This window comes from Chlamydotis macqueenii, chromosome 5 (assembly GCF_036417535.1).
Source record: "Chlamydotis macqueenii isolate bChlMac1 chromosome 5, bChlMac1.mat, whole genome shotgun sequence".
Classification (NCBI taxonomy): domain Eukaryota; kingdom Metazoa; phylum Chordata; class Aves; order Otidiformes; family Otididae; genus Chlamydotis; species Chlamydotis macqueenii.
The window spans coordinates 45748020-45774841 of NC_141560.1; the positions used below are offsets into that span (position 1 = coordinate 45748020).

At 39.5% G+C, this 26822-nt stretch overlaps 1 protein-coding gene across 1 annotated transcript in view; it reads right to left on the reverse strand.

Moving 5' to 3' along the window:
- Positions 1-26822, reverse strand: part of EXT2 (exostosin glycosyltransferase 2) — an 81328-nt gene that overhangs the window by 45306 nt on the left and 9200 nt on the right. The window contains exons 5-7 of the mRNA XM_086748380.1: positions 24263-24446; positions 20752-20891; positions 19708-19801 (exon numbers count right to left, since the gene is read on the reverse strand). Coding sequence (XP_086604506.1) covers positions 19708-19801; positions 20752-20891; positions 24263-24446 — 418 coding nt within the window. The remainder of the gene's footprint in view (positions 1-19707; positions 19802-20751; positions 20892-24262; positions 24447-26822) is intronic.

The window sequence follows — 26822 nt, forward strand, 5'->3', positions numbered from 1 at the left end:
TTTGAAATGTATTTTCTGCTCTACTTGGTGTGGTTGAAAAGCTTATGTTGGAAAGTAACAAATACCCGGGAAAGATAAAAATCCCATGAGCACATTTGGGATACAGGAGAGAAAAGCAACAACAAGAACAAAAAGAAAAAAAAAAAAAGAATTTATGAATTCAGAAGACTAAGGGCTACATACTCAAGAGTAGCTTTAATACACTGGGTAATGTTTGTGAGCTACTGCAATCGTAACATACTAATTAGAGCTACCTGAAAGCCTTTCAGGATCTTGAAATGATACATAATTATTTATCTTGTCTTCCACATAGTATTGATTATACACAATTATTAGTCTGCAACTATGATATGGCCAAGCTACCATTCCTTCCAACTTGAACTGAAATTAACTTCTAGTACTCTACTAGTCCGCTTAATGAGGTTTCAGAGTTTTCTAAGGAAACACACTACGTGGACCACAGACTTGTAGCGAATGCTAACTTCGTATACACCTAAATATTGCTTAGGTCACTGGCAATCGAAACTGCAAATAGAGATCAAATGTGTACTTTGTACAAGTGCCAAAACGACACAGGTGAACGTATGTTAACCTACAGGATCTCGTTCTGGGTGTATGGCTTACCAGGAATTGTGTACAGGTATTTAAGAAACACAGCTTCTCTTTCTCTTCTAAATTTCTAGATAAATAGAAAGTCTAGGATAGATCAAAGATGAAAGACAAAAAAGTGTTACGTTCTGTAACAGTGTTACCAATGTGTGGAAGAGTCAAATGTACAGTACTGAATTACTTGACTGAGAATGAGAAATACATTATATTATTGGGTTGCCCAACAGGCTGGAAGGGACTGGAAACTTTTATAATACAACAGATTCCCCATGCCTGAATTCAATTTCTGCAAAAAATTCTACAAAGCCAAGACAGCCTCACCATGAAAGCCAAATACTGAAGGACCTGGAGACAAAACTCTCCCCTCTCTCCAAGAGGAGAGCTCTGCAGACCAAGGTCACAAATACGGACATGCCAGTAGGTAGCTCTAAATTTTCTCTCCCCCTTCCTCCACACCCCTGTTTTAACTGCTGCATTCTCACTAAATCAGGCATGAAAACTCACCACTTTCTGCAAAGGCTATAATTGCTTAATATAATGTAAAGGTATTAATTTATCTCTACAAATACATATGTATGATTTGAGGAACACTAGTAGTATATGTAAGACAGAAGAAAAGTTTAGCAACTTTGTGTAGTCTTCTTCCTTGAAACTGTAGATGGTATGGGAAATCTTGCGTTCCTTGAAGCAAGTACGCAAGCATCCAACCCAGAAGTTCAATTCCACTTGTTTTCAGTTCCAGGATTTTGTTCAGGTGGACTATGAATAAACCAAACTGCCAATATTCAGCACGTACTGGTACAGGCAAGACCTTGGGACGGAAGCATTTGCAGTTATTTTCACAGGAGACAAAAGGCAGCAACACATAGCAATAGGGTAGCCTACTCACAGAAAGTAATATTTATTTAGGTAAGGTGTTACTTACCTTAGAAATAAACACACTTGGGGGCCTAGCATCTCTTTATAAGCTCTTTACAAGCCAGCATAGCATCAGGTTACAAAGTCCATTCATATAATGTTTATAAGTTCTAGTGTTAATGCCACTAATGGTGCTCCAGCGTAGAGTGCAAGACAGATCAATGTAAATCTTTTGATTAGTTTGTGAAAAGAAAAACACTGGGCATGAGGCAAGGAAAGAATATTTTCTGCAGCATTTAGATCAAGGAAAACAGTCCGTGAAAGAAACTTTCTAGCCTCCCCTTTTTCACAGCCTGTGATTTGACGGGAGTTGGTAAAGTTAGCAAAACGGGAAAAAACAAGATTCAGAAAAGAGTAGTAAAAGTTAACTGCCCATAAACCACCACTTCTCTCGGCTTTTAGGTCAGGCGCCATAATGCTGATTTTGCCCCACTGCAGGAGTTCAGTTTCTAAAATGCCTTGAAAAAGTTTATGAGGACCTGAAGTATAACCATTTTCACACTGGCTGGGGCATTGTCCATGACTGTGAAACATTAAGCAATTGCTGCAATTAAGCAAGCCAAGTGGTTAAAGCCTCTTTGGTATAGAGGACGATGGCTGAAATACAAATATGGGGAGGCCTGGCAGATTGATGATATCACACTCCCACAAACCCACCAAGGCAAGCACCATGTGCTTGTGGAAGCAACCACTGGATGGCTGGAAACATATCCTGTGCCCCAAGCCACCACCTGAAACACTATCCTGGGCCTTGAAAAGCAAGTCTTATGGCAACACGGCACCCGAAAAATAATTGAGTCGGACAACAGGACTCATTTCCAAAACAACCTCACAGGCATCTGGGCCAAAGAGCACAGCACTAAGTGGGTATATCACACCCCCTGTCATGCACCAGCCTCCAGGAAAATTTAAAGGTACAATGAACTGTTAATAACTACACTGAGAGCAATGGGTACTGGGACATTCAAACATTGGGATAAACGTTTAGCAAAAGCCACCTGGTTCATCAACACAAGGGGATTTACCACTGGAGCCAGCCCTACCCAAAACATTTACGTACTGTAGAATGGAATAAAGTCCTTGTGGTGCAGGTGAAAAATATGCTGGGGAAGACAGTCTGGGTTATTCCTACCTCAGGAAAAGGCAAACCCGACCGCAGGATTGCTCTTGCACGTGGGTGCACTTGGTGGGTGATGCAGAAGGATGGCAAAGTCCAATGTGTACCTCAAGGAGATTTCATTTTGGGTGAAAAAAAGACAATAATTTGAACTATATGATGTTAATTGCTAATAATACTGTATGACATCACTTCTATAGTTGTTATATGTCATGTCAAAAGTATTACAGTAAGCAATCACCAGATTAATGAAGAACAAACTTTGATGAAACCAAGCAAAGTGCAGCAGTAATGGAACTGGCACTGGCTTCAGCAACTGATATCCAACAACTCCCTCAAGATCGACAGCTTCAACCTGCTGACCGTGAACATGATTCACCAGCCATGCCAGATGCGCCAGCTCTGAGCTTCAGATGCAGCATCCAACAGCACACACCATCTCTCCTGCCCTGAAAGACTGTTATGACAGATGGAGCCCAAAGTCATGGACAAAATGAACTCAACAGACATTTTAGGGGGGTGGCCATAACTAAGGGAATGATACTTGTCTGTATATACCAAAGACAGAAAAAACATCAGTGATTAATTGGAAAGTATGGGACCTGAGCATGATGTAAAATTACACAGAATAAGGGGTGGATATTGTCCTGGTTTCAGCTGGGATAAAGCTAATTTTCCTTCAAGTAGCTGCTGTGTTTCAGATTTAGTATGGGATTTGGTATGTGAAGAACACTGATAATACACTGATGTTATCAGTGGTTGCTAAGAGATCAAGGACTTTTTCCAGCTTCCCAGGTTCCCAGCTCATGTGCAGGTGCAAGAAGCTGGGAGGAGTATAGCCAGTACAGTTGACCCAAACTGGCTGAAGGAAGTATTCCACACCATAGATGTCATGCTCAGTATGTAAGTGCGGGATGGCTGATGGGCAACTAACTCTCTCTCAGGAAACTGCAGTTCCAAGATCATTGCTCAGGATCATTCTGTGATCGCTGCTCAGGACAGGCTGTATCAGCTCTTGGGGGATGAGAAATTGAGCATAATTTGTTTTGTATATTTTATTATCCCTATATTTTATTAAAATTATTTATATATATAAAATTAGTATTATCTCTTCCTTTGCTGTCTTAGTAAACTGTCTTATCTCAACTCACAAGTTTTCCTTTCTTTCCAGTTCCCTCCTCCCACCTTGGGGGAGGGGGGTGGATGAGCAAGCAGCTGCATGGCACTTAGTTGCTGTCGTAGTTCAGCCCCGATCAGGACCAGACTACGCAGTCTGTCTCTCGCTCCCCCCACCCTCTGAGAGAATAGGAGGAGATGATATAAGAAAAACAGCTCAAGGTTTGAGATAAGGACGGGGAAAAATCCTTAAAGTTACAGACTCGACTTGGCAAAACAGACTCGACTTGGGGAAAACTACTCGTTTATTTCTAAAATTAGCAGGAGAATGAGACAGGGAACAAGATAACCTCCCCCCACCCCTCCCTCTTCCCGGGCTTAACATTATCTCTACTACCTTCCCCTCCCGAGCAGCACGGGGTGGGGGGGGGAAGGGAATGGGGGTCGCGGTCAGTTCATCACGCGTTGTTTTACGCCGCTGTATCATCGTCAGGGGAAGAACTCCTCGCATTCCTCCTCTGCTCCAGCATGGGGTCCCTCCCACGGGCCACAGTCCTTCGTGAAACTGCTCCGGCGTGGGTCATCTCTTCCACGGGTGCAGTCCCTCTAGAACAGCTGTCCCAGCGGGCCCTCCATGGGCCACAGCCTCCTTCAGGCCTCCACCTGCGCTGGCGTGGGGTCCTCCACGGGCTGCAGGTGGATCTCTGCCCCTCCATGGACCTCCATGGGCTGCAGGGGGACAACCCGCTCCACCATGGTCTTCACCACGAGTTGCCGAGGAATCTTGGCCAGGAGCCATGTTACTCCTCCCCCTCCTTCTTCACTGCCCTTGGCGTCTGCAGCTGTTCCTCACAACAGGCTGGCAGACATCTCTCAGGATCCTTTTTACATCTTATTCACTTCTCATCTCCTCTCCACTTCTTGCAGCCAGGCCGGGCCGAGTTGGGCCCAGTCGGCTGCCTGGCGGGAGGCCAGAGGGTGAGGCCTGCAAGGCCCACAAGGCTTGTGCCTCCCCCTCTCTGCCCCCCGCTCAGCTGCTTCACATCTTCTCCTCCTTTTTTTCCTGTTTTCCCCTACTTAAATACGTTATCGCAGAGGCGTTATCACGGGACATTCTGCTACCAATTGGCTTGGCCTTGGCCAGCAGCGGGTCCGCCCTAGGCCCGGCCGCGTCCACTGAACAAAGGGGAGCAACTTCTAGCAGTTTCCTACAGAAGCTACCACCTTAGGCCCCCCCTCACTAACAAAACCAGAACAGTTGCTGGCTGGGGTTAAACCACAGCAATCACACATACATATATCCCTCTTAGTACAGAGTTCTTCAGCAAAGATAACACCAGTTGGACCACCTAAAATCAGTGCCATCTTTTGTTTCTTTACACGGGCTTATGAGAAACCCTTGGAAGACTTTATACTATTAAGAATTAGATAGTAATTTGTTGCTTCTAGAAAGTTATAAGAAATTGGGTTAAAAAAGAAAAAAGTACAAAAGCGCTTACTTGGTTTAGGACCCATAACAATATCACATAATCAAGTTCAACACACCTAAAGCTGGCTGGCTCAATTTCCTCTCTGTAATCAGTGAGGAAAAAAATAGCATCATTCAGACAGAAATTCAGAGCTCTCGTACCTTAAAATACCTCCTGAACAATCTGTTCACCTCTTACTAAAGGAGCATGAGAGGACAGAGTAAGTGACTAGCTGTGGACCATGACCCATCTTTCCCTTAAAGTCCTGCCTTCAAAAATGATCTGATGGTCCTCTCATTTTGCTAGAGAGGCACAAAGATTCGAAGTGAGAACAAACAAGAAAGTAGGGTACATTTTTTAAAAATAATTCATGTGTTTCAAGCTATGGAAAAATATAAGAGTCATGTTCTGAAAAGTTGGCTCACTTTTGGTGTTCTAGTACAACTACCCAAAACAAGAGGTAATCTCTTTAGAAATCACAATCCTAAAGTAAAGATTAGATTCTTGTCCCCATACACAGACTGCTATGTAGGAATTTTAAGAGTTAATCCATTAAACCAATGCAATACTGGTAAAATCACGCTAACTTGTCTAAAACTGAAAAGCTTTCTGAATTATTTTCATGTTTTATAGATGATTAGATTAAAAGCATCTTTTAAATCTGACCTAAGCTGGTTGTGTGGTGTCTATTTGTCAACAAGGGCCTTCAAAGAAAAGCAGTAGTGTAGGCATTGGATAAACAGTGCTCATAACATCAGCATGCCACTTTTAAGACTAAAAAATGAGGGTAGCAAGGAATTGCACTTTTGGGGGTGTATGATCAGTTCAGTTGAAGACTAATCCATAGTTCAACACTGGGTTTCCCAAGGCTCAAATCACAAGTTTCTCCAGAAAAAAAAGGGAACGAGCAGTAGAACAATGCAGGGCACATACAGTTGTTTGCAGTTTAGGCAAAGCTTGCTTCTAATGGAACATGACAACATTCTTTTAATTTTATTTCTGAATTTTAATTTCATCTTTCAATTCTCGTTTCTGAGCTATGCATGATTCTTAAGTAAAGCCCTGAAAATATTCATCTGTTTAACATATACAGCTTATATGAGTGGCCTATAGAGGAATATTCCTTAATTACAAGATGCTTCTGCAGGATGAGCAAACAAAACAATAATTTGTATCATTATGGTCACACATTTTAAGAAAGGTTCTAAACAGACATTTTTGTGGTGTTTTTTATTGTAATTCAGTCTCAAAAAATATCTCTTTGAAAGTAAAACAGAGTGGATTTAATGGCCTGGCTCAGTATTCTGCACCGTAGTAATTTCAGCCATGAAACAAGCACATTCGCCTACTTCAGATACAACTGGCAGTGAAAACTAAATCTTTCCACTACCCAAATTTCTTTTTTTTTCTTTTTCTTTTTGAAGCTGCTGGTTCATAAGGGGACAGAGGTCAGAGTTCAAAATGCTAGCCTTACTCTTCAGATACCAGCCACTTGGGAGTAATTCACTTCTACTGGCTCTCAGTTTTATTGCTGTAAACTACTTGACAAATGCTGACTCATAAGAGCTAAGGGTAAAGGAAAATGTTAGTGCAAGCTCAGATACAAATCTTAAGTTTCTCACACCGCAGACTTCTTCAGATTCTCCTCTTTGGTGCTTTAAAAAGAATCACTTATATCAATTGTAGTAATCCATATGTACAACACCACACATTATGCATATATAAAAACGGTTCTTTGAAGTATACCTGTTAAAGTTAACATTCTGAGTCTCGCTTCCACACTTTCAGATAATTTGAGGGGGTTTTGGTTTTTTTCTTTGGTTTGGGGTGGTTTTTTGATTTCAATTGGGTTGTGGATTTTTTTTGTTTAGTTGGGTGTTTGTTTTGTTTCGTTAAGATTTTCATCTTCTGTTATGAAGAACAGCCTTGTTCTGCTTAAAATCTGGCTCAAATATATGACAAAGAAAAATTTATTTTTAACAGAATAGTTCTCATTCTCTCATGAAATGGTAACACTGTATATGGTTTTGAAATCTTGCATTATCTTTACTCCTAAAATACAGATTTATGCTATTTCTCATTCTAGTGATAGTAACTTTGTTTTAGAAATAGCAAGAACACAAGACCTGAATAGATAAAAATAGCACTTAGCACTCGCATTCTCCCCTCCCTCCACCCATCTCTGCACCTCAAACCTGCTTCTTTGATTAATGAGTATGTCAACTTCACAACTCTGTTGCAGAAGGTAGCATTGCACCAGACAGGAAATCCGACTTACTGTCCTAGCACCCCACAAATCCACTGCCAAAATACATTTCAGTTGTGGAGCCAACAAATACATATCAGCCCTACGAGCAGCAAAGGACCAGCTCATTCTCAGCTGTGGCTGGGAATACCGTCACAAAGCATGGAGACAGAGTCAGCAAAGAAAGAAGCAGGAGCAGGAAAAAAAAAAAGCAGTTTCATAAAGCATTCAGAGCTTTAAAAACATGTAATGTAAAAATGGCTACCATTTACTGAATCCTCTTTGCTCCCACAAAGCTTACAGTTCAGTCTTCCTATTTACAGGCAAATGACATGTGCTGACACCACAGAAACAACACAGCTGTAAGAGTAATTTAGATCTGACTCTAGCTTCTAGATAGTCATAGCTACATGATCATCACAAACAATGATGTAAAGAAACACAAAATAGCCCATACTCTCTCAGTTTCCAGGAGTTTGTAGGGCTCCCTAATTACTCCAGTTTCACCAGGCTGTCACTGTGAAGGGGGAGGCACATCTAACCTGGGGAGTAGTCAAAACTACCTGGATCTGTAGCATCCTTTTTAGGATGAGTCTGTCCTTTGCACACTCCCTGTTAACGTCATGCAACCAGACCTACAGTGAGCTAGACTTACGCTATCATTGATTCAGCAGCAGTCCTGAAAATAATAGAGAACAAATATGTGTATGGAGGGAACATGCAACAACTATACGACCGCAAGTTGGGGTGGCGGGGGCGGGAGGGTTGTTGGGTAGTACATTTTAGCCACATTTCTTGACAAATGATGGACAGCTCCTGAAACTGAAAGCAATAGGTTTCTAGTCTCAGGGGTATTGCCTTCAAATACATCTATGTTCTCAGGGTAGATCGGTTTTCCCTGCTGCAGGCATCCTGCTGAGAGGTGAGGTCCCAAGCAAAACACAGGAATCTGACTGCAAGTCTTTGAGGTGGCAGGAGCCAAGGGGGGTTCAAAGACAAGGCTGGCTGGTGGGCAGCACCTCTGAGTATCACAGAGGTTAGAGGTTAGTAAAGCAGGAGCCACTGGCCAATAAAACAGTGTTTGGAGAGCCCACTCTACAGATAAATTGGGGATCTGTTTACACCTTTCCCAGCTTTCTGAGTTACATACACTGATGTTTCCCACTGTGATCTTGTCCTATGTCCACCAGCTTCTCCCCTCCTCAGCAGCTGCCCTGCTCTCTGCTGATTGGCTTTACAACATGGCTAAAGGATGCCTGGAAACTTTTAATCAGCATCCAGCATCAAAAATAAATAAATAAAAGCACAACTGCTTTTATTTGTGTCAACTGGTGCAACAAGATCTGTCTTGTTTGAGATTTCCCATGACTGCTGTACTAATGCTGGGAGAATAGAAGCTTAAAACCCCTTGATTAGAGAAGCTAAACACAAAGCAAGCCCAGTGCCAATCACACACATGAAAGGATAGCTTTTTGAAGCAAGAAAAAAAATCTAGGTAGGGTTACCACCATATTATAGCAGTCAAAAATCAGCACATACCTCAATTTCAGAGCTTAAGCTCTATACCAGGAAGAACTTGCCCCTTTTGATGAAGACATGTTTGCTCAGTTTCCTGTAAGATATATAGTTCTATTTCATACAAGCATAAACATACACATACCTTCATACACACAGTTCTCAACACTGAACAACTTTAACCGCAGACATTACTGCCAGCATTGATTGACTACAGATATACCTTACTGACTTCTGTAAGGATAAAAGCTGAAGGACCGGCAGTCACAGGGTTCTTCTCCATATCTACAGGAAAAATTCAGTTTAGGACAGGGTGCTGCTTTTTTCCTCTACATCTTACAAATAACAGATCTTAGCTCAAGTTTATACCTCATCCTTCATGACTCAAACTGCATAGCTGTATGGCTGTCGAAATAGATAAGGTGATTAATAATTGCTGGCTGTGGTAACACTATGTGGTGGTAACACTGCAACAGAACAGGACTGAAAATAATTTCACATGGACAAAATAACTGATGGACGTCAGGAAGAGTTATTTATTTCTTCTTGGCAAACACCTGAAGCAGCATGCTAAAGAGGAATATTCTTTACTGCATGAAGCCAGATTTTGTAAAAAGAGAAGTAATCTCAGAGATTGACATTAAAGCTTATTACAGAAGTCATTGCTACCCTAAAAAAGATGGAAAGTACACCACTGGCCAGCATTTGTGTATTTATTCTGCATTAATCTTCTGCTTCACCTGGACAATTAAAAATACAACAAAGAACACATTTTTATGTCTCTCTCTTTCATATATATAAAACATGGCCTCTGAAATAGAAGGAACTCGCGTCTCGGGACATTCCATGAAGCAACAGCTACTAAACACAGGGAGGAACAGATTAGAAACAAAACAAGTAGTGAGAGAAAAAGCGCAGAGCTTGGGCTTGGTGCTGCTACCTTACTGAAGCATTTCAGACAGTTGGTTAATGGGTGTTGTATGCACGCTCAGGCTTAACCTAATCATCAGATGCAGGATCAGGAAAGTTTCTCCCAATGCCTTAACAGGAACTGAGATGAAGTATTCTGTGGACCACCTGGAACCAGAATTCCACTACTAGCTGAGCCTGGTTGCAAGGAAGAGTATTTCTTAAGCTTAACCATAACCTAACAACTTCTATCCACAATTCCTTACTCCACTACTAGTATCCTAGAATATGCACATCCTCTATAATCCTCCTTTCCAGAGCATCTGTACAGATTTAAGCCACCAAGATAGAATATGTATTCAAAGACAACTAATGCCAGGTGCCATTTTTATTTCTAAAGAGCATTCAAAACTGTCAGCTAATGGATGGGGGAGGGGGGGAGCGGGTGGCTGGGGGGAAAGAGCAAGCAGAGAGAAAAGCACAGTGCCAACCCCAGATATAGATTACACCATTTGCGAGCCAAAGGGCATTAGTGTATTCCTAGCACAGCCCACTTTTCCATTTGTAACAAAGATACATAATTTTCCTATATACAGGCATCTAAGAAACTGTTAGATATATATTACAGACAAAGATTAAAGGAAAAGCCATCTAAAGATTACCTGGTAGCACAGTCAAGAGTGTTTCCATAGAAGATGTAAAACCTTTGTAACTTACAAGCCAATCGTTCGTTCTGTGTTGTAAGATACATTTGATTTAGTCATAAAAACAGGACCCAGGACTTCTAAATTCCGTTTCTAATACTGTGATTTGACCTTGTACAAGTTATTTATGCCTCTATCCACTCACCAGTAAAACAGATACAAGACCAAGGTGTATTTACTACTACTATTTAATATATCCACATACAAATTACTACAGCAATGCAGTGTATTTACACTATATAGGCAAATGATGAAGTTGTAACACTTTCAATAATGAAGGGTTAAGTGGAGCAAGTGAATTTGATAAAGAAATGTGGTGTGGTACAGAATAAATAGCAGCAGAGGGAGAGCAGAGTAACAAAGAATGAGTCAAACACCAGGAGAGATGCTTAATCATCCAATACCTGCAGCTAACTGCTTTACGTGCACGACACAGAACATTTTCAAATATTCTAAAAGAAGTACATGTCTTTCCAATTTTTGGATCATCTGGGTTTATCTGTAGTCTATCCAAGCTGTGTATAGCAATCTGCAAAGGGTAAGTACCAAAAGTCCACTTTGCAACAATATATAGACTCTCAAAATCTAACCTTAAAACCCAAAAAATACTATTGCCTTAAAATAGCATAATTTCCCCCTTACAGTTGAAGTTTAACTTTTTGTTGTTTAGAGGCTGCAAACCTACATACAAATGGAGCACGACCACATGCTATAAAAATTACTCATTGAGGTGCTGATCGCTCTCAAATTTCTGAGCTCTTTCTCAGAGATGCCACAAAGACCACTCTGCAATACAACAAGCATGAAAACAGTTTTCTTCATTTGGGAAAGCAACAGGGCAGGACAGACAACAGGAAAAAAGAATCTAGGATAAGGATACTCCCCCCACAAACGAAGAGGGGAGAGGGGAGCAATGCAAGTCTCATATATAAATGCCAAGGATTCTACAACTCCCCTGGTGATCCTGGCAGTAAGCCAGGAAAAAGTTTTCTCTTTCCTTTGCTGTTTGCAGCAACAAATCTTTCCTCTGGGGGAGGGGTGAGAGGGCTGGACCTAACTTCACTGCATCTGATAAGATGGCAAATTGTCCATGCCTGACATTTATGGGGGACCCGGAGCTCCACTGAAGCACTCTGGGAGGATTAAAGCAGGGTTAGCCTCTCCAGTCGCACTCCTTAAAACGCTGCAAATGGTGGACAGATGAAAGTTCGTTTGAATTTGATAATGATGAGTCTAAAGAACCTTGAGACAGAAGCTGTCCCCTGTCAGGGAAAGAACTGCAGCTGGAAGTTGAATATTCTCATTAAAAAGACTTGTAAAAATCTAACTATGCTCAAAGAGCTTCCAGTGTCCAGATATTGAACTGAAGTTCTGTTTAATTGGCTAACAAGAACTAAATCCCATCTCTTTTATGTGAGCTGCACCACCCACAGGAAAACTCCACCACTCATTTGCTTTAACTCTATCCAGGACCATTTCACTGTAAGAAAGGGATGTTTCACACGCCGGCAGTGATTGCCTGGAGCCAGCAGAAAGGCTCATATAGCTGTCAGCAAGCTGATAAGAGTTGAAATTACTCTACAGAGCCCTCTTTAAAGAAGAGCCAAAGCAGCACATTAAATGAAAGGGAGGAGGGGTCAGAAAAACCAGCCACTCATGTTGTTTTAACGTGCCACTAAAACAAGTCATTGATTTATGCATGTGTCTTCAGCTCTGCTTGACCCAGAGTCTGAACTTTTCTTCAAGTCAGGGCTGCAGCACATGAGACATCCACTAGAAAAAACACAATAGCTTGTCCAGGTATTCCGACTGTAGGAATAAACATTGCAAACTACATATTTTCTATCCACATTTTTTAAACTGAACTTACATCCCTTTTTAGGTGCCCACATGAGTTGTAAAGACAAGAGGTTGTGGTTATTTAAAACTTTAATTAATAAAAATAAAGAATCCTGTGTGGCCACTAATTGAGAGAGTACCTTATGGGACTTCAGGAAAGTGAATTATCCATTCATACAAAGGAGAAAACTATACATCACAGTCAATATTCTCTCATTGGAGTGTTTGGGAGTCAGTGAAGTTAAGATGCACTTAAGAAAACACTGAGGACATGACAAGGTTATTCCACGAGGCATTATAATACAAGGTCTCCTGCAAACCTGAGTCCTGAAGATGCATCACTGCGACTGCACCAGGTCTGACTAAATGGCCTTCTACTTCTGTATTCTGTCTGTGATAAGGGTCTGCATCAGGTACCTTAGGAACTCCCCCACACAGACACAGAAAGTGTATGCCACCACTTCCCTGAAGTACTTTCCAGCTTCCAGAAGTCCGCAACTCAGGAACTCCTCAAGCCAGACAGTACATCTTTCCATTCATCTTGACAGATTTTCCTTCTCTACATTTCTTCATTCACCCTTTGTGCCAATAAAACCCCTTCACTCACACAAAACACTGAAGCAATGACTACTTACTACTTCTGGGAAAAGATTTTTTTTTTTAAGACCAATTTTTAGATCATTATTAGCAATAATACAAGTCCTAGGAAACATCAAATGAAATTGTATCAAACAATGTACAGACACATCCACTCACTTTCTTCATGACTTTCTTATTGTATAGTTCTGTATTATATTCTTGCTCCTCCTCTATCCCCAATCATTCATTTTCAAGATGAAGAGTGTTAGGCTATTTAATCAGTCTTCTCATGAAACTTTTGATCACCCTTGTTCTATTACATCCTTTTTAAGATGGGAGAACCATAACTATGGACCTTTTTCAGGGCACAGACATACAAGAGATTTACACAGTGGCATAGTATTTTCCATTTTGTTCTCTACTTCTTTTCTAGAAATTCTTTATATTATTTTTTTTACCATAACTCACTATGGAATCTATATATTTACATAACTATTTATTACAGCTCTAAGAACTCTTTTCCAAGTGACTGCAGTTAGCTGAGAGGCTATCACTGCCTAAGAGAACAGTTTTAAATTGCATATATCCCTTACTTTATATACCGAATTTCATTTGTCACTTTATCATTTGGTCATGCTGTACCTGTATTTCTCTCGCCTAAGATGCACTAGTTCCAAATAAAACCTTTTCCAAAGCAGAATCATTCATAAGGGGTAATTGCAAGGGATTTTGCTATTACTGTTAGCTTGAGCTGCAAATTTTCCCTTAAAAAGTCATGTTGTTCTGGGGTGCTTACCTTCTACACAGCTACTTAATTTTATGGAATTTCTTATCTCAAATATCTTCACCTCTCTAAGTTTGGTTGAAACTGGGCAGTAACAGAAATCAGAAGAGAAATCAGCATGCACATTGTATGTGATCATACCCTTGTTTCCCTAGGAAACCAAGATGAAAAGAATTCCTGCACTCAAGAACACTAGCTCTTCATTCTTGTACCATTAGAGCACACAAAGTCACCCAGTCTTCCAGTTTTATTTTTGGGAGGTGGGGAGTGTTACGAAGTCAAAAAGGAACAGGCATACAAAGCCTTCTTTTCAAAATAAACTCCTTACCTACAATCTCTTCAGTGAGAAAGAATGCCTAAATAAACAGAGGAACAACTCTTCTATTCCCATTGCATAGTACTTCATATTCTGATCCTGTTCCTTAATGAGCCTATCTGTGTCAAAAGACTTCCAAGTATGTTGACATTTAGTGAGGAAAAACATTTACAAAATGTCTGTGTATTCAGATAGATTCATCTCACAAAAAGAAGGGGAAAAAAGCACAGAGGCTCAGATGTAAGTTGAGGAAAACTGTCATGCAAGTTAAAGACATTCATGTATCAACTATAGTAGTGAAATATGTTCCTAGAGATTAACAGGCTTTCAAAGCAGAACATTAGGAAAAACCTCTGTTGAGAGTGAAACTACACAAGGCATGAGATAAGCAGATACCAGTAAAGTTCTGGTTTGCTTTTTTTGCTTTACCTATTTCACTCTTCTTCAGGAGCAAGACAAAACTTTAAATTTCACTATCATATACATCTATTACATTTGCTTATTTTTCTTGCCCCTCCACTTCCAGAACCTTGCTTCTACCTGGATGCTAATTTGTGGTGCAGAGAAATGCATAAGGATGCAGCATGAAGTCTGCTGGATCAGTAGCCGTGCAGCTGAGCTGCTTATCGACTTGCCTCTGGGCACTTCTGCCAGTGTTTCATACTCCATATGGAACTACTTGTGAGAGGGGCATGGTTCAAGGGAACTTCAAAGAAAATGAGAATGACAACATTACTGTAGAAAACAGACAAGACAGCAATCCCAGAGATGCATAAGTTTCATCCAGACTGCTATTAATTTTAGCAGCTCAACTAGCAGAGACTCTTTTTGATGGTCAATATGTTGAAGTTTATAAGAGCTATCATATGCTAATCTACAGTTCTCATGGACATAGGCTGTACATGTAGCATTGAAAATATGTAACAATTTTTCATAACAGTGTAGACCAGGCTATGAGCACAGAAACTACTCCCTTCTGTGAGGAAAGACAGGAAACTGAACCAGGAACTGTTGACGGCAAAATGTTCTGCAAGTTTGAACAACAAAAGCATAAGTTAATATGGCTAATCTCCAGAGATCTACTTAGAACAATCAGGCAGGACAATAGAAATTAATTCTGATTTCCCACACTCCAGCTCCACTCAAACCCATAAGCCTCTTTCCTGGTTAATACCATATACTGTGTGACAAAACAACTGAGCAAAACAAAGTTGTATTATAGGAAATCACAGCCCAGGTCATACCAGCCACAGATCCTAGCAGATGACTCCAAACCTAAAGCATCTGTATCTCATCCTCTTCATGGTAGTATTGAGAGATGCTCATGATCAGTGTAGAAACTATAAGAAAATATTTTCATATACAGGTTTCTTATATATTTTAAAAGTAATGACTTCTCTTTAAGAGTTTTCCTCTCTTCTCCAGGAGATGTATGGCTAAAAGTACTTCCAGAAAAAAAGCAAAAATAACCATGGAGAATTTTTTACTCATTAAAAGCAGATAATCTATTTCAACTTGAAAAAAAAAAATCTACACACATATATACGTGCGTATGCGCATGTGTATTATATGTGTGTGTGTGTATATATTTTAACCTTGATGCATGATCTCCAGGGAATCAACTGCAATAAAATACTGCAAAAAAAGTATCTAATCAACAAACTAGCAAGCTAACATTTACAACAAAATTTGTTTTAATTATGAGGTTTCCCAACTAAGAACATGAATTATGTCATAATTAAGAAAACTACTGAAATCAAAGTAGTCGGACAGCAAGGCTCCAGTCCCACAAAGGTTATCAGATCCAGGAAGTCTGATAGTTATGATGAATGCATGCTTCATCCTACTAAAAAAGAAGAGAAATTTAGAGCAAGGATTTGTTCTCTTTGGCTAAAAAGAGGATGATCTCAACCATAGTCATGTCCGAACACGTCAACTGGTTTTTTAATTTACTGAAAAAGTACGTTAATTGGCAGGTACTGGCCAAGCATGTTTCATGAGTCTTTATCAAAAATTTATTGTCTCCTCTAGTGGAATTTTATGTGCAACAAAAACATGTTTTGAAATAAAACCTAAACATATCCTAACTGCAAAGGAAACAATGAGATATTGTAAAACAGTTTTCATACCTATTTTAATAAAAGCTCTTTGCAAAGATCACTTTTCCCTCATTTTAACATCACTTGTGGACCAATCTTTTTGTAAGTGTTATATCAAACGCCGAGTGTTTCACAATGTAAAAACAAGAAAGAACATGATCATTGTGATGTCACTATCTTTGCTTCCACCTCGATAAGAGCAATGATCAGTGAAAACTAGAATGGACTGGAAAAAACCAAACATACCACAAGATCAGTTTCAGTTAACTTGACAAAAAACAAGTATCAAAATATTGAATATCAAGTGTTCCTAGCCCTTGAAGTTGAAGCAGCAAAATAAAGCAGTTTAAAAATTATTGAGAAATATGGGTTACTTGCAAAGCCAGAATATTTTGAAGCTTTTGTTGCCCTTCCATGGCTACAACAGAATAAACAATTGCTAGAGATCACATCTGAAAATATGTCTAAATCACTCTAGTTCATCTGCAAATTCATTCTACCAATGGGTACCAGTATAGTTTCATTCCTTGTCCGAGAAACAAAATAGAGCATCTGTGACAAATTCACTTTGCTTCCGGACTACCCTTAGCACCAGCCTCCTCAAAAGGTTCATTCTAACTTCAAATTATCTCTTCTCCTATCACCACTTTAGCTTTATTTTGCGAATCTTTATTCATTAATTCCTGTACATTGTCACTGAAGTAAAGAAACTGAAAAAAACTAGGAAGACATTTTGTCTAGCCAAAAAGTCCTAACATACTTTCCCAAACCACGTAAATCGAAAGACAGCAAGTAAAATGTACAAATACACCCTACTGCGAGACTGATGAGGAGGAAGGAAACAAAAATCTGCAGCACAGATGGAACATCAGTGCATATTCATCAATGAGGAAAGGCAATCAGGTTACTGGTAGTCCACACAATATCAGTCACTAAGTACTTTTTCACCGTATCAGACAGCTAGAACACAGAACCATGCACCAGCAAGGGAATTTCACAGATACTTACACTGCAACTTTACCTTGTAAATAAGGCTGACAGGACTTGAAATGTATAGATAACACATTTAAGTATCCTAAACAAACAGAACAGCAGACAGAAACAAATTAACAAAGACAAGAGAAAGACAGACCTTGTGATTTCATCCTGATATTTTTACTATCAAAACACACAACTTACAGCCTCAACAAACGCATTAAGATATGAGAGGAAGCTTTAGAAAAACATACTTCTCACATCCAAGTCAATAGAATCCCAGTTTCCAACATGTTCAGTGATGCTTTGGACCCAGTAACAATGACTACTGCAAATCATCTATAATACAACAAAATTCACCCCAGACACAGACTAGAACTGCATTCCAGGTATTAAAATATCTTCTATTTTAACTTAATTTTATGGAGTTTCAGATAGATATAGATATCTTATAGATCATCTGAATTACGAGGGGGTTTGTTGGTTTGTTTTATTGTGAATGTTTAGGGGTTCTTTTTGTTTGGTTGGAGTGGGTTTCTTTTTTTGGTTGTTTTTTTTTTTTGTTTGGTTTTGTTTTTTTTTTTTTTGTCGTCAGTGGCAGTTTCTTTGTTTTTCCAAACTAGTTTTGTTTCATACTTTAAAATCACTGTTTAAGCTGTCCATAATGTTAAGTGCATTCTCTAACGGAGAACACTATCCTGAAAAGATTATTTTATGATATTAGTAAAATGGATTACAAGAAAAATAAGTGGACACTTTAACAGACTATTAGTGTCAGTTTTAAAGTTTTATTAGGCAAAACTCCCTAGCGTTAACATCTCTACGTTCATGTCAGAAAAAAAAAAAAAGAAAATAAAGCAAAATCAAGTTTCTAGGAGCTGTAACAGCAAAGTTACTTTTTCACTTGCCACCCCTGCTGGCAACTTGGTGCTGCCAGGGGGCCCCACCAAAACGGTTCATTACTGTGAAGGGACTAAAGAGAAAGGAGACCCCTGACGGCTACTGTGATATTTGCAGACTCTCTCTGTACAGACAGTGAAGCTGGCAACAGAATTCAGGTGTGAAAAGATTTTTACTGCTAAATTCGAGAGTCTATTTTCTCCACACTTATCCAGTATTTGTATACACTAAGAAAGTGGGGCTTTTAGCACTGTCTAGGTAGAAATAGCTAGAGTGCTGTAGGCTACACTCTGAAAAACCACACCTTGGGTCGCTTTTTACAAGGACCACACAAAAGACGACTTTATCACTAAGGCTGGGTAAAGGCATTTCAGAAATATGTCTTCACAATTCTCACAGAAATTTGACTACAGAAATCCCATGAGTCTTTAAAAGTCATATGAGATCAGACAGTTTACTTTTTCCCTACAGACCTACTTCTTACACTCTATGCCTCAGTTCCACATCAGGAAAAACAATAACAGCATCTCCCTAACTTATAACAATATATGCTCAGGTACAATAAGGTGACAAGGATGAAAGATCCTAGATACAAGTTTACAATATATATTAAGACCTTACTTCTTTGCCAGCCCAAAAACGTAAGCTATATATTCCAACAACCAAGAGAACAACTTAGTTGAATCCTGCCCCCTAATCTCAAAACAAAACTTTTTTCACACTTCGTGAAAATCCTCACACAACTAACAGGCCTCCTCCCTCTCAGAGGAATTGTCAACTTAGTTAAAATATTTAAAACATTTTGGACTTAATGCTTCCCTCACATTTTCAGTGATTAAAATTTATCTACAAATTGAAGCTTCTCTTTAGCTAAAGACAGACTGTTGAACTTCTTCCTTAATACGATTTAAATACCATGTAGAAAAAAGAAACAAATACACATTGTGATTTCAGCAGAAATATATTAATACATGAGAGCAGGCAGTACACCTGCATTCAGGGAGAACTTCCACCTCAGGGTGCATTAAGAAAGCAGAGGCAACACAAGAAAAAGTGAAATTAATTAAAGTGGAGTTTGACTATATTGGTCGAAACTGGCAGTCTCCACTAATGGCAAATACTACAGGATCCTTACATGAAAAAGCAGATAGTCAAAACCTCAATTTCACGTTTCAGGAGATCTGCTGCAACCCAGGATGAGGAAGCACTGATCACTGTGGATGCTATAATATATGTCATAACAGCACGTACATTAACATAGTAGGCTGGAGGAAATTCACTCTGAGTAACTAAAGCCTGCCTACTGAAGTGTTCTTCCGCAATCACAATCACATGCAATATTCTTAACTTCTTGACCTGACGGGTAATGTAGTACTGATCAACAGCTGCTGTTCAGCACATTTAGCTGCACCAGTGATGGGTAGAGACACAACATTAAAAAGCAGTGGTGAAGGCATACGCTTACCATAAAGAAAGAAGAGGATCAAAATATTAACATGAGAGGACAATGGATGCTTCTGCATTCCAACGGATTTCATAGTAAAGCAGGTGTGTGAACCTACACTCCAATTGTAAGTAAAGTAAAATAATTTAAACATAGTACATTATTTTACCTGTCTTTGCATCTCTTCAATCTGTCGCTGGGGGACACTTTGCAGAATACTGTACATTTCAGGCATCTTTTCTTCAGGGATGACAACAGAGGCTCTATAAGCAAAAATGAGAAAACGAACAGTAAGATGAGGCAAAAGACGTTCCACATTAAAAGATATCAACAGCTTTTCCAACCCAGAATCTTGTCCTATCCAAAAAGACACATTCAGAAGATATTAGCAGAAAGAAGTGGTCTTCTCTCAGTGTAATTAATTATTCTGTAGCAGTTCCTTCACAACACCAGCCAGTCTGCCCACAGATAATGGGTAGTCCATAGACTCAAAAGTCTATGGACTGATCTGTACAGACAATCTAATAAATATGGAAGGGATGGAGATCCAGAAATTCTGAATTCTCATCTTCGGTTGCCGCTGACTTGCTGTCAGCTGAGATTTTTGGAGTGACTAAACAGTAATAGCATACAGAGTGCTACACATTCAACCAAGTAATTTTTGTCCATATTATCCTAAGATCATAACTGGGCATAGTTTATGCATGGAAAAATAATGTAAGCTCTTAACAGTACACTCAGCTACAAAATAACTGGAATTCATTATTAGCTTTCTGTTATCATCATCAGTTGCTTTAATTCCAGATTTCGTATTTCAGTCTCAGATTAACTCAGTAATCATGATACAATATAGAGAATTTAGCATTTACGCGATGCAATTTTTAGCATATACTTTCCTTAAAAGAGCCTGAATGCAGACCAGTCCTCACTGAATTCAAGCACAAGATAACAAAGCAAGTCTGTTTTAGAAAAAATATGATCAGCTATAGGATAACTAAATGCTCTGTCATCTCTGCCTTGTTTGTTTTCCTCTCCTATTTCTGATGCATAATATATCAAGGGTGAAGACTGCATTCCAACATGTACCTCACTTTGTATTCTATTCCCTGTAACCCTCAGCAGACTTGACTCATCATACACATTTTATTCAAATCACTGAGTGCAATGAAGTCTATTATGCAGTGGTTTGATGTACAATAGTGAGGGTACAGACCTCTTCCAGTCCAGAACCTCAGAGAAAGGTAAAATGTAGGAGTCAGCAATGATGACTGGGACACAGCCAGCTTGAAGAACATCACTTAGCACAGCCTGTCCCAGGCGGGCTCCACGTAGAACGATACAGAACGTAGATTCCTGTCCACAAATGGTATCCAACACACAGATGAGGGAGAAAAAAAGGAAATGGTACATTTGTATTATGTGTACATATGTACGCATATATGTATTATGCTTTCCTGTCCTCCTCCTCATAAAAAAAAAAAAACAAGTCAAAAGGAAAACAGATTTGCTCCATGCAACCAATGTCTTCTGAATAATTAGCTAATTCAAAATAATTACACAACTTTGTCTTTCAGAAGCTCAAAAATATCATAAGTGGAGACACAAGAAATCAGCTAGTAGGACTATTCTATGCTTTAGTTTAATGACTGAACTTCAGAATTTTAATTGAGAAAATTCAAGGGGAAATAGAAGTTAAACATTTTGAAAGTTAGGCATAACAAGACAATTAACAATCAAAATAAACATATTGAGTACAAACTGTATGAAGCCAATCTAATTTTATTCCATTATAGGGCAATCCAGTTCTATGCATAGTAGAGAAGTAATAGATTTCATATCTCAACTTTAAAAGGCATTTGGCATCTTTTATAGCTTTTTCATAGGCAAATTAAGAAATCATGGGCTAGATAAAGCTCTCATAGGCTTTATAGTTGCATAAATTACAGTTACAGAACTCTAAGTATAAAGCAGTTAGTGGTGGCTCACAGGTAAAACAACGATGGACAAAACAATCTTTCCTAGGTGCAACAGTATTCAATGTGACCCTTAGTTAATCAAATAGCAGAATTAAGATCACTTATTAGATCTGGTAAGATCTATGATTTTGTAGGATTAGCAAGCATAATGGATAATGGGATTAGAGTTTGACATTATGTGGATAAATTGACTAAAAAAATACCATTAAATATCGAGTTCAACACCTAGATAAAAATAACCAACTCCACAGATATGAAGCGTGAAGTAACTGGCTAGGTTTTGCACTTTGTAGAAGAGGATATTTCCTACAAAAGGCCAGGAAAAGAAAGGGTATTCACATGTCAGCAATGTTGTGCTGTTGAAAAAACAAACCACTCCACCCACAGATTGTCCTTCTTTTTGCATTCTAATACAATCTAAGAGACTTGATGGAATCACTCACTCTTCTCAATAATAATAAAGACCTCAGGCAAAGCAGTGGGTTCCCTTACGGGGCAATGCACTTCCAGGGATAAAAAAAACCCTGATCACTACTTACCTTGAAAGTATGATCTACAAGGAAAGATTGACTATATCAATACTACTTATTCGGAAGAGCTGAAGGCAGGAAGAGGATGGCTAAAGGGAGCTTCAAAGATATAAAAAGTTGTTGCAAAAAGAAGTCATATAATCCACTTACTCATGTTCACAACAAACAACAAAAAGCCCTGAGATTAAACTGCAGTGGAGAAGACTTGTTGACTATGCTGCACTCACTCTGAAAATAGGGACTTTAGTTCTCATTGCCACTGGGGAATCTTGCTACAGGTTCAAAAACACAAAATAAATGCTTGTAGAGTTCAGCTACACAAACACAGAAAAAAGCTCAAGTCAGTACTATCCCTAAGACTAAGAAAGAAAAATTATAAAGCTGATACAGGGGCTCCCATAGATAAAAAAATATCTTTCCAGCTTGCATTCTGTGGCCTGAGGAAAAGAAGCCAGAAGGCTCAGCACAGCAGCAAAACATCAAAATGGAACTAGGAAATACAAGGGGGTTTGCTGGCTCTTCACTTGTTTCTAATGCAATCATAAGACCTGTGTTCATACCCAGAGAGTACTAAAAGCCTTGAAAATCTCATCCAAGAGAAGACTGCAAACAGGAAGCATTAGCAACCCAGAAGCCCAAGAGCCTGTCTAGTAGGAAGTCTGTAAAGTCAGTGCTGGAAAGGATGAACTGTGATATAAGTCCTCAGGCTCCCCCCTTCTCCCACTCTCAGACAGGAAGAGAAGGAAAAGGGTGTGGGGACTGGAAGGAGCATTTTAACCACTGACTCACTAGATCACACGGCAGCAGGTGGAAGAGACTCTAGTAAGGTCTGGGAGAGGGGGAAAAAAAAAAAAAAAAAAAAAAAAAAAAAAAAAGGAAGCCCACATGTGGACACACATGCTCATCTGCCTAGATAACCATTTTTCCTGTCTAGACAAAGGTTACTATAAATACATCTCCTCGCATCACCACTGTTATCAGCCAGACATTCCAAAGGGAGATGCAGGGCTCTGCAAAGGAAAGTATTTTAACAGTCTCAGCATGTGCCAGCTCTCTTCTGAGTTATAAAATCATATATAGCAAGATATAGATACAGATTCCCTGACTTGCTATCCTTGACCGATCCAGTCTGTATTTACAGAAATAAAGCAAACAAATACTTTTTTCTCCCTTTTGGCAGAAAGTTTAGGACTCAGGGTGACCCTTTCCTTCCTTTCCCCCTCCTCCAGAAGGAATTTTAAACATATTTCCTACAAAACATAACAAGAGGGGTGGAAACTTTGCCTTTCCTCAGCTTGTTTGTTATTCTATCATCATTTGCTGAAGTTCAAAGACAGATTATGTGCTGGTGGCCACAGACAGAGCACAGTGGCCTATGGCATAACTCACTTCATCACACTGCATGCCAAAGCACCTCTCTGTTAGTGAATTGCCAAGAGACACAGGGCTCTGAGAACGCTATCTAGTTTTATCTACACTGACACATCAAAAGGCCTCTGGAAGTTCGGCCAAGGCCATGAAACACATTTTACCTAAATGTTTTCATAGCTGCATGCTGACAAGTCTTCTAGCCCAGCCGGTCATATCTATACGGATAATTTTGTAAGGTTACTAAGCTGCATACAAAAAAATATAACCTGACCAATTCTTATTAAATGTAGCATTCTTCTTCCCTCCAATTGACAAAGCTGCTGTCTTTACCAAGCTTCATCTAGTAAGGCCTGGACTGCCATACGTAAGAAATCAATTCCAAATTCATGCTTGCTGAAGGTCATTTTGGCAGTTATTCTGGAGGGTGTAGATTCCAATGCTTTTCAGCAATTTTAAAGTGAGCAATTTTGTCTGGCTTCCAAAAGCTTCTCCTCCCATTGCTGCTGGATTTGTCAGTACCTTCCTATTATGTTTTTAAGTTTACATGACATTGTCACCTGTTACAGGAAGGCCACCATGACCAACCTCACTAAGTTGTTACACATAAGCAGTGTTTTCAAATTGCAGCATAGTCTGCGTATCAGTTTGAGTACATAGTTGTTGCTTCTCTTAAAAATAACAATAAAGTTAGGATATAATATCCAAGCTAACATAATGCATTATGCAGTTTCAAATCATAGTCAGCAAGCTAACTAAATACAGCGGAGGACAAGTGCTGAACAGGAACAGCTCCACAGCTAAGACAGTGACCAAGGGGGAGAGAAGTTTGCAGGAGAGGCAGCCTTACCTGAAGCACTTGAGGATAATCAAAGACTTGATTCCTGTGACAGCGTTTGCGAACATCTGACAGATTTGTACATTTGTCTAGGATCAACACTGATTCCCCATTCTCAGCTTGAAGAGCTTCCAACTCAGACCGGTATTCCTGGTGCAGAGCCATTTGAGATGACAGAATGAAATACCTGCGAGGACTGAAAAACCACAACAAGGTTACCCGACAGCACTGTGACTTCACTTCCAAGCTGCTCTAGAACACACTTCCTTCCATCCTGGAAAAGCAGAGCAAAATTAACTAAATGTGGAGACACTGTCAAGACCATATTTTCAGAGAAGGCTGGGAAGGATAATGATGCAATATAATTCAATCTTGGATAGTAAGTGGCTCAGCATTATTTACAACTTTGAAAATTTGTATTTGGAAAGAGTGCTTATTACATTAGAATAGGCACTTGCATTATAACCTCTATTGTAAACTGAAACAAACATTATTTAGCTACATATTAAAACAACTTGCTACTGATGCCAGGATTGTTTGGTGTTTGTGTACTATAACAAAGTAGATAGGACACTAAATAACTGCTGCTAGTTTCTCCTCCCATATATTTTCTCATCAATTTTTATTCAAAAAAGATGTTAAGCTGACAACTCAGCTACCCTGTACTTATTTAGTTTTGATACGGTGACAGCAGCAACAGGACAAGCTCATCTCATTAGCTGTCGTCCCTTTTGGGCAACATGAAGACATCATTTCCAGGACAAAGTTGAAGGCTTGTTATCCCTTTCACCCTCAACTCCTACAGTGTTCCAAACATACTAATATTTAAAATGTGCCTTAATACTGAAGTGTTTCAAGACAGTAATTAACATTGGAGGTAAAATACGCAGGAATACAGTCTCAAATTAGGTGCTCACTGCTTTAAAACGTTATGGTAATACTGGAAAACAGCATGCCATATAATTGTTATACTCATTCTCATCTACTTTGGTTTCCTTTTTAAACAGGTCAGCAAAGTCAGACTGCTCCACCACTCCCCACTGAAAGGAACACACAGCGAGTGCCTGCCCTCATGCTGCCAAAAGAACACAGGAAACACAAGGCCTGCGCTTTGGATTCCAGTTCTACTTCACGTGATGCTATCTTTAATTTACAGCTCTGAAAACACATACAAACACACACTTTGTAAAGCCAGACCTCTCCTGCTGCTCTTCTCACTTCTACTCATTTTCATGCTGGTCACTTTAGTTGCTCCAATTAACAGATAAGACTTGCACAGAAGTTTTTTTAAACATTGTTATTCCCAAGGCTTCAGCTGCTACCAACTTGCTACCAGCAGCTCTACAGAATATATACTTCTAGCAAAGGTGGATTTAAAATATTAAAATTCAAAGCCCTCAGTTCAGCTCTGTAAGAGGAATAAAAAAAAGCATTTGCCTTTGAAAAAGGAAATATTACCGCAGACGAATGATAGTGAATGCCTATAACCTGCTAAAAATCATGCAGGTTTGTTTGTGTATATGCTTAAAACCAGATCTTGCCTTGAAATTGTCATTAGCTATCAAATCTTGATATAAAAGAAGGCAGCTCCCAGCTCCCAGGAAATAATGCACTAATGTAGTGGAACGTAGTAATTTATCCCAAGTAAGCCTGAATTCTGAGCAACATTCGCATGTCACACTCCTCCTGCATAAAGCAATCGGACTCGCAAATGCATTTCAATTAGTAATGCTAACTGGCCACTAGATGGTACTCCGGAGACTACAGGCTGTTCCTCACAAAAACAAACAAACTTTGAGAACACGAAAGCTCCAAGACCTTCACAGAACAGAGACTCATGCATTGCATCAGTTCCCACGTAACAGTTTCTCTTATCCAACCTAAAACCAGACGCAGCATTTAGCTGGCTACATGGACATGAACAACACGACCACATCTCTCTTTACAATTGGTTCTACACATGCTGAAGCCTATCATCACGTTTATGCTTTCCAGGCAGAAATATAAAACACGTTTTCACTCTGTGTCAGACTGTAATAATACCTGAGATCTATGAAGAATCAATTTGGATGCAACCGGATGCCCCTACACTAGCCTGGTCCAGAAGCCTCACAAGGAGGAACATAAAGGGTGTGAGCAAAGCAAACCACTGCTGCACAAGTTTGTCCTGTAATTGGCTGCAGCATCTTACTTCGAGCAGCCTGGAGCAACAGCAAGAGCATTGTCCTTATCAGGGGAGAAGACAATTGAAGCCAAAGTACAATAACATTTTTGTATCTGATAGTGGCAGCACCCTTTTAATCACAGTTTTCAACTTTAAGAACTCATATTAAAGGGCAATCCCAAGCATAAATACAGGCTGGGCGGCGGACCTAAAGTTCCTGCATTTCTAAACTTGATCTTCACAATCAGTGGACACATCATTTAACCCCACTGCCTCAGTTAGCCCATCTTTTAGACTGAGGTAAGATCTTGCTACGGTGAAAAGTTTTCAGCTGTGTAATTAAGAGGCTTACAAAATATTAAACAAGCAGTCTTCCATAATCAATTTAAACATGTCTTCCAGACTTCT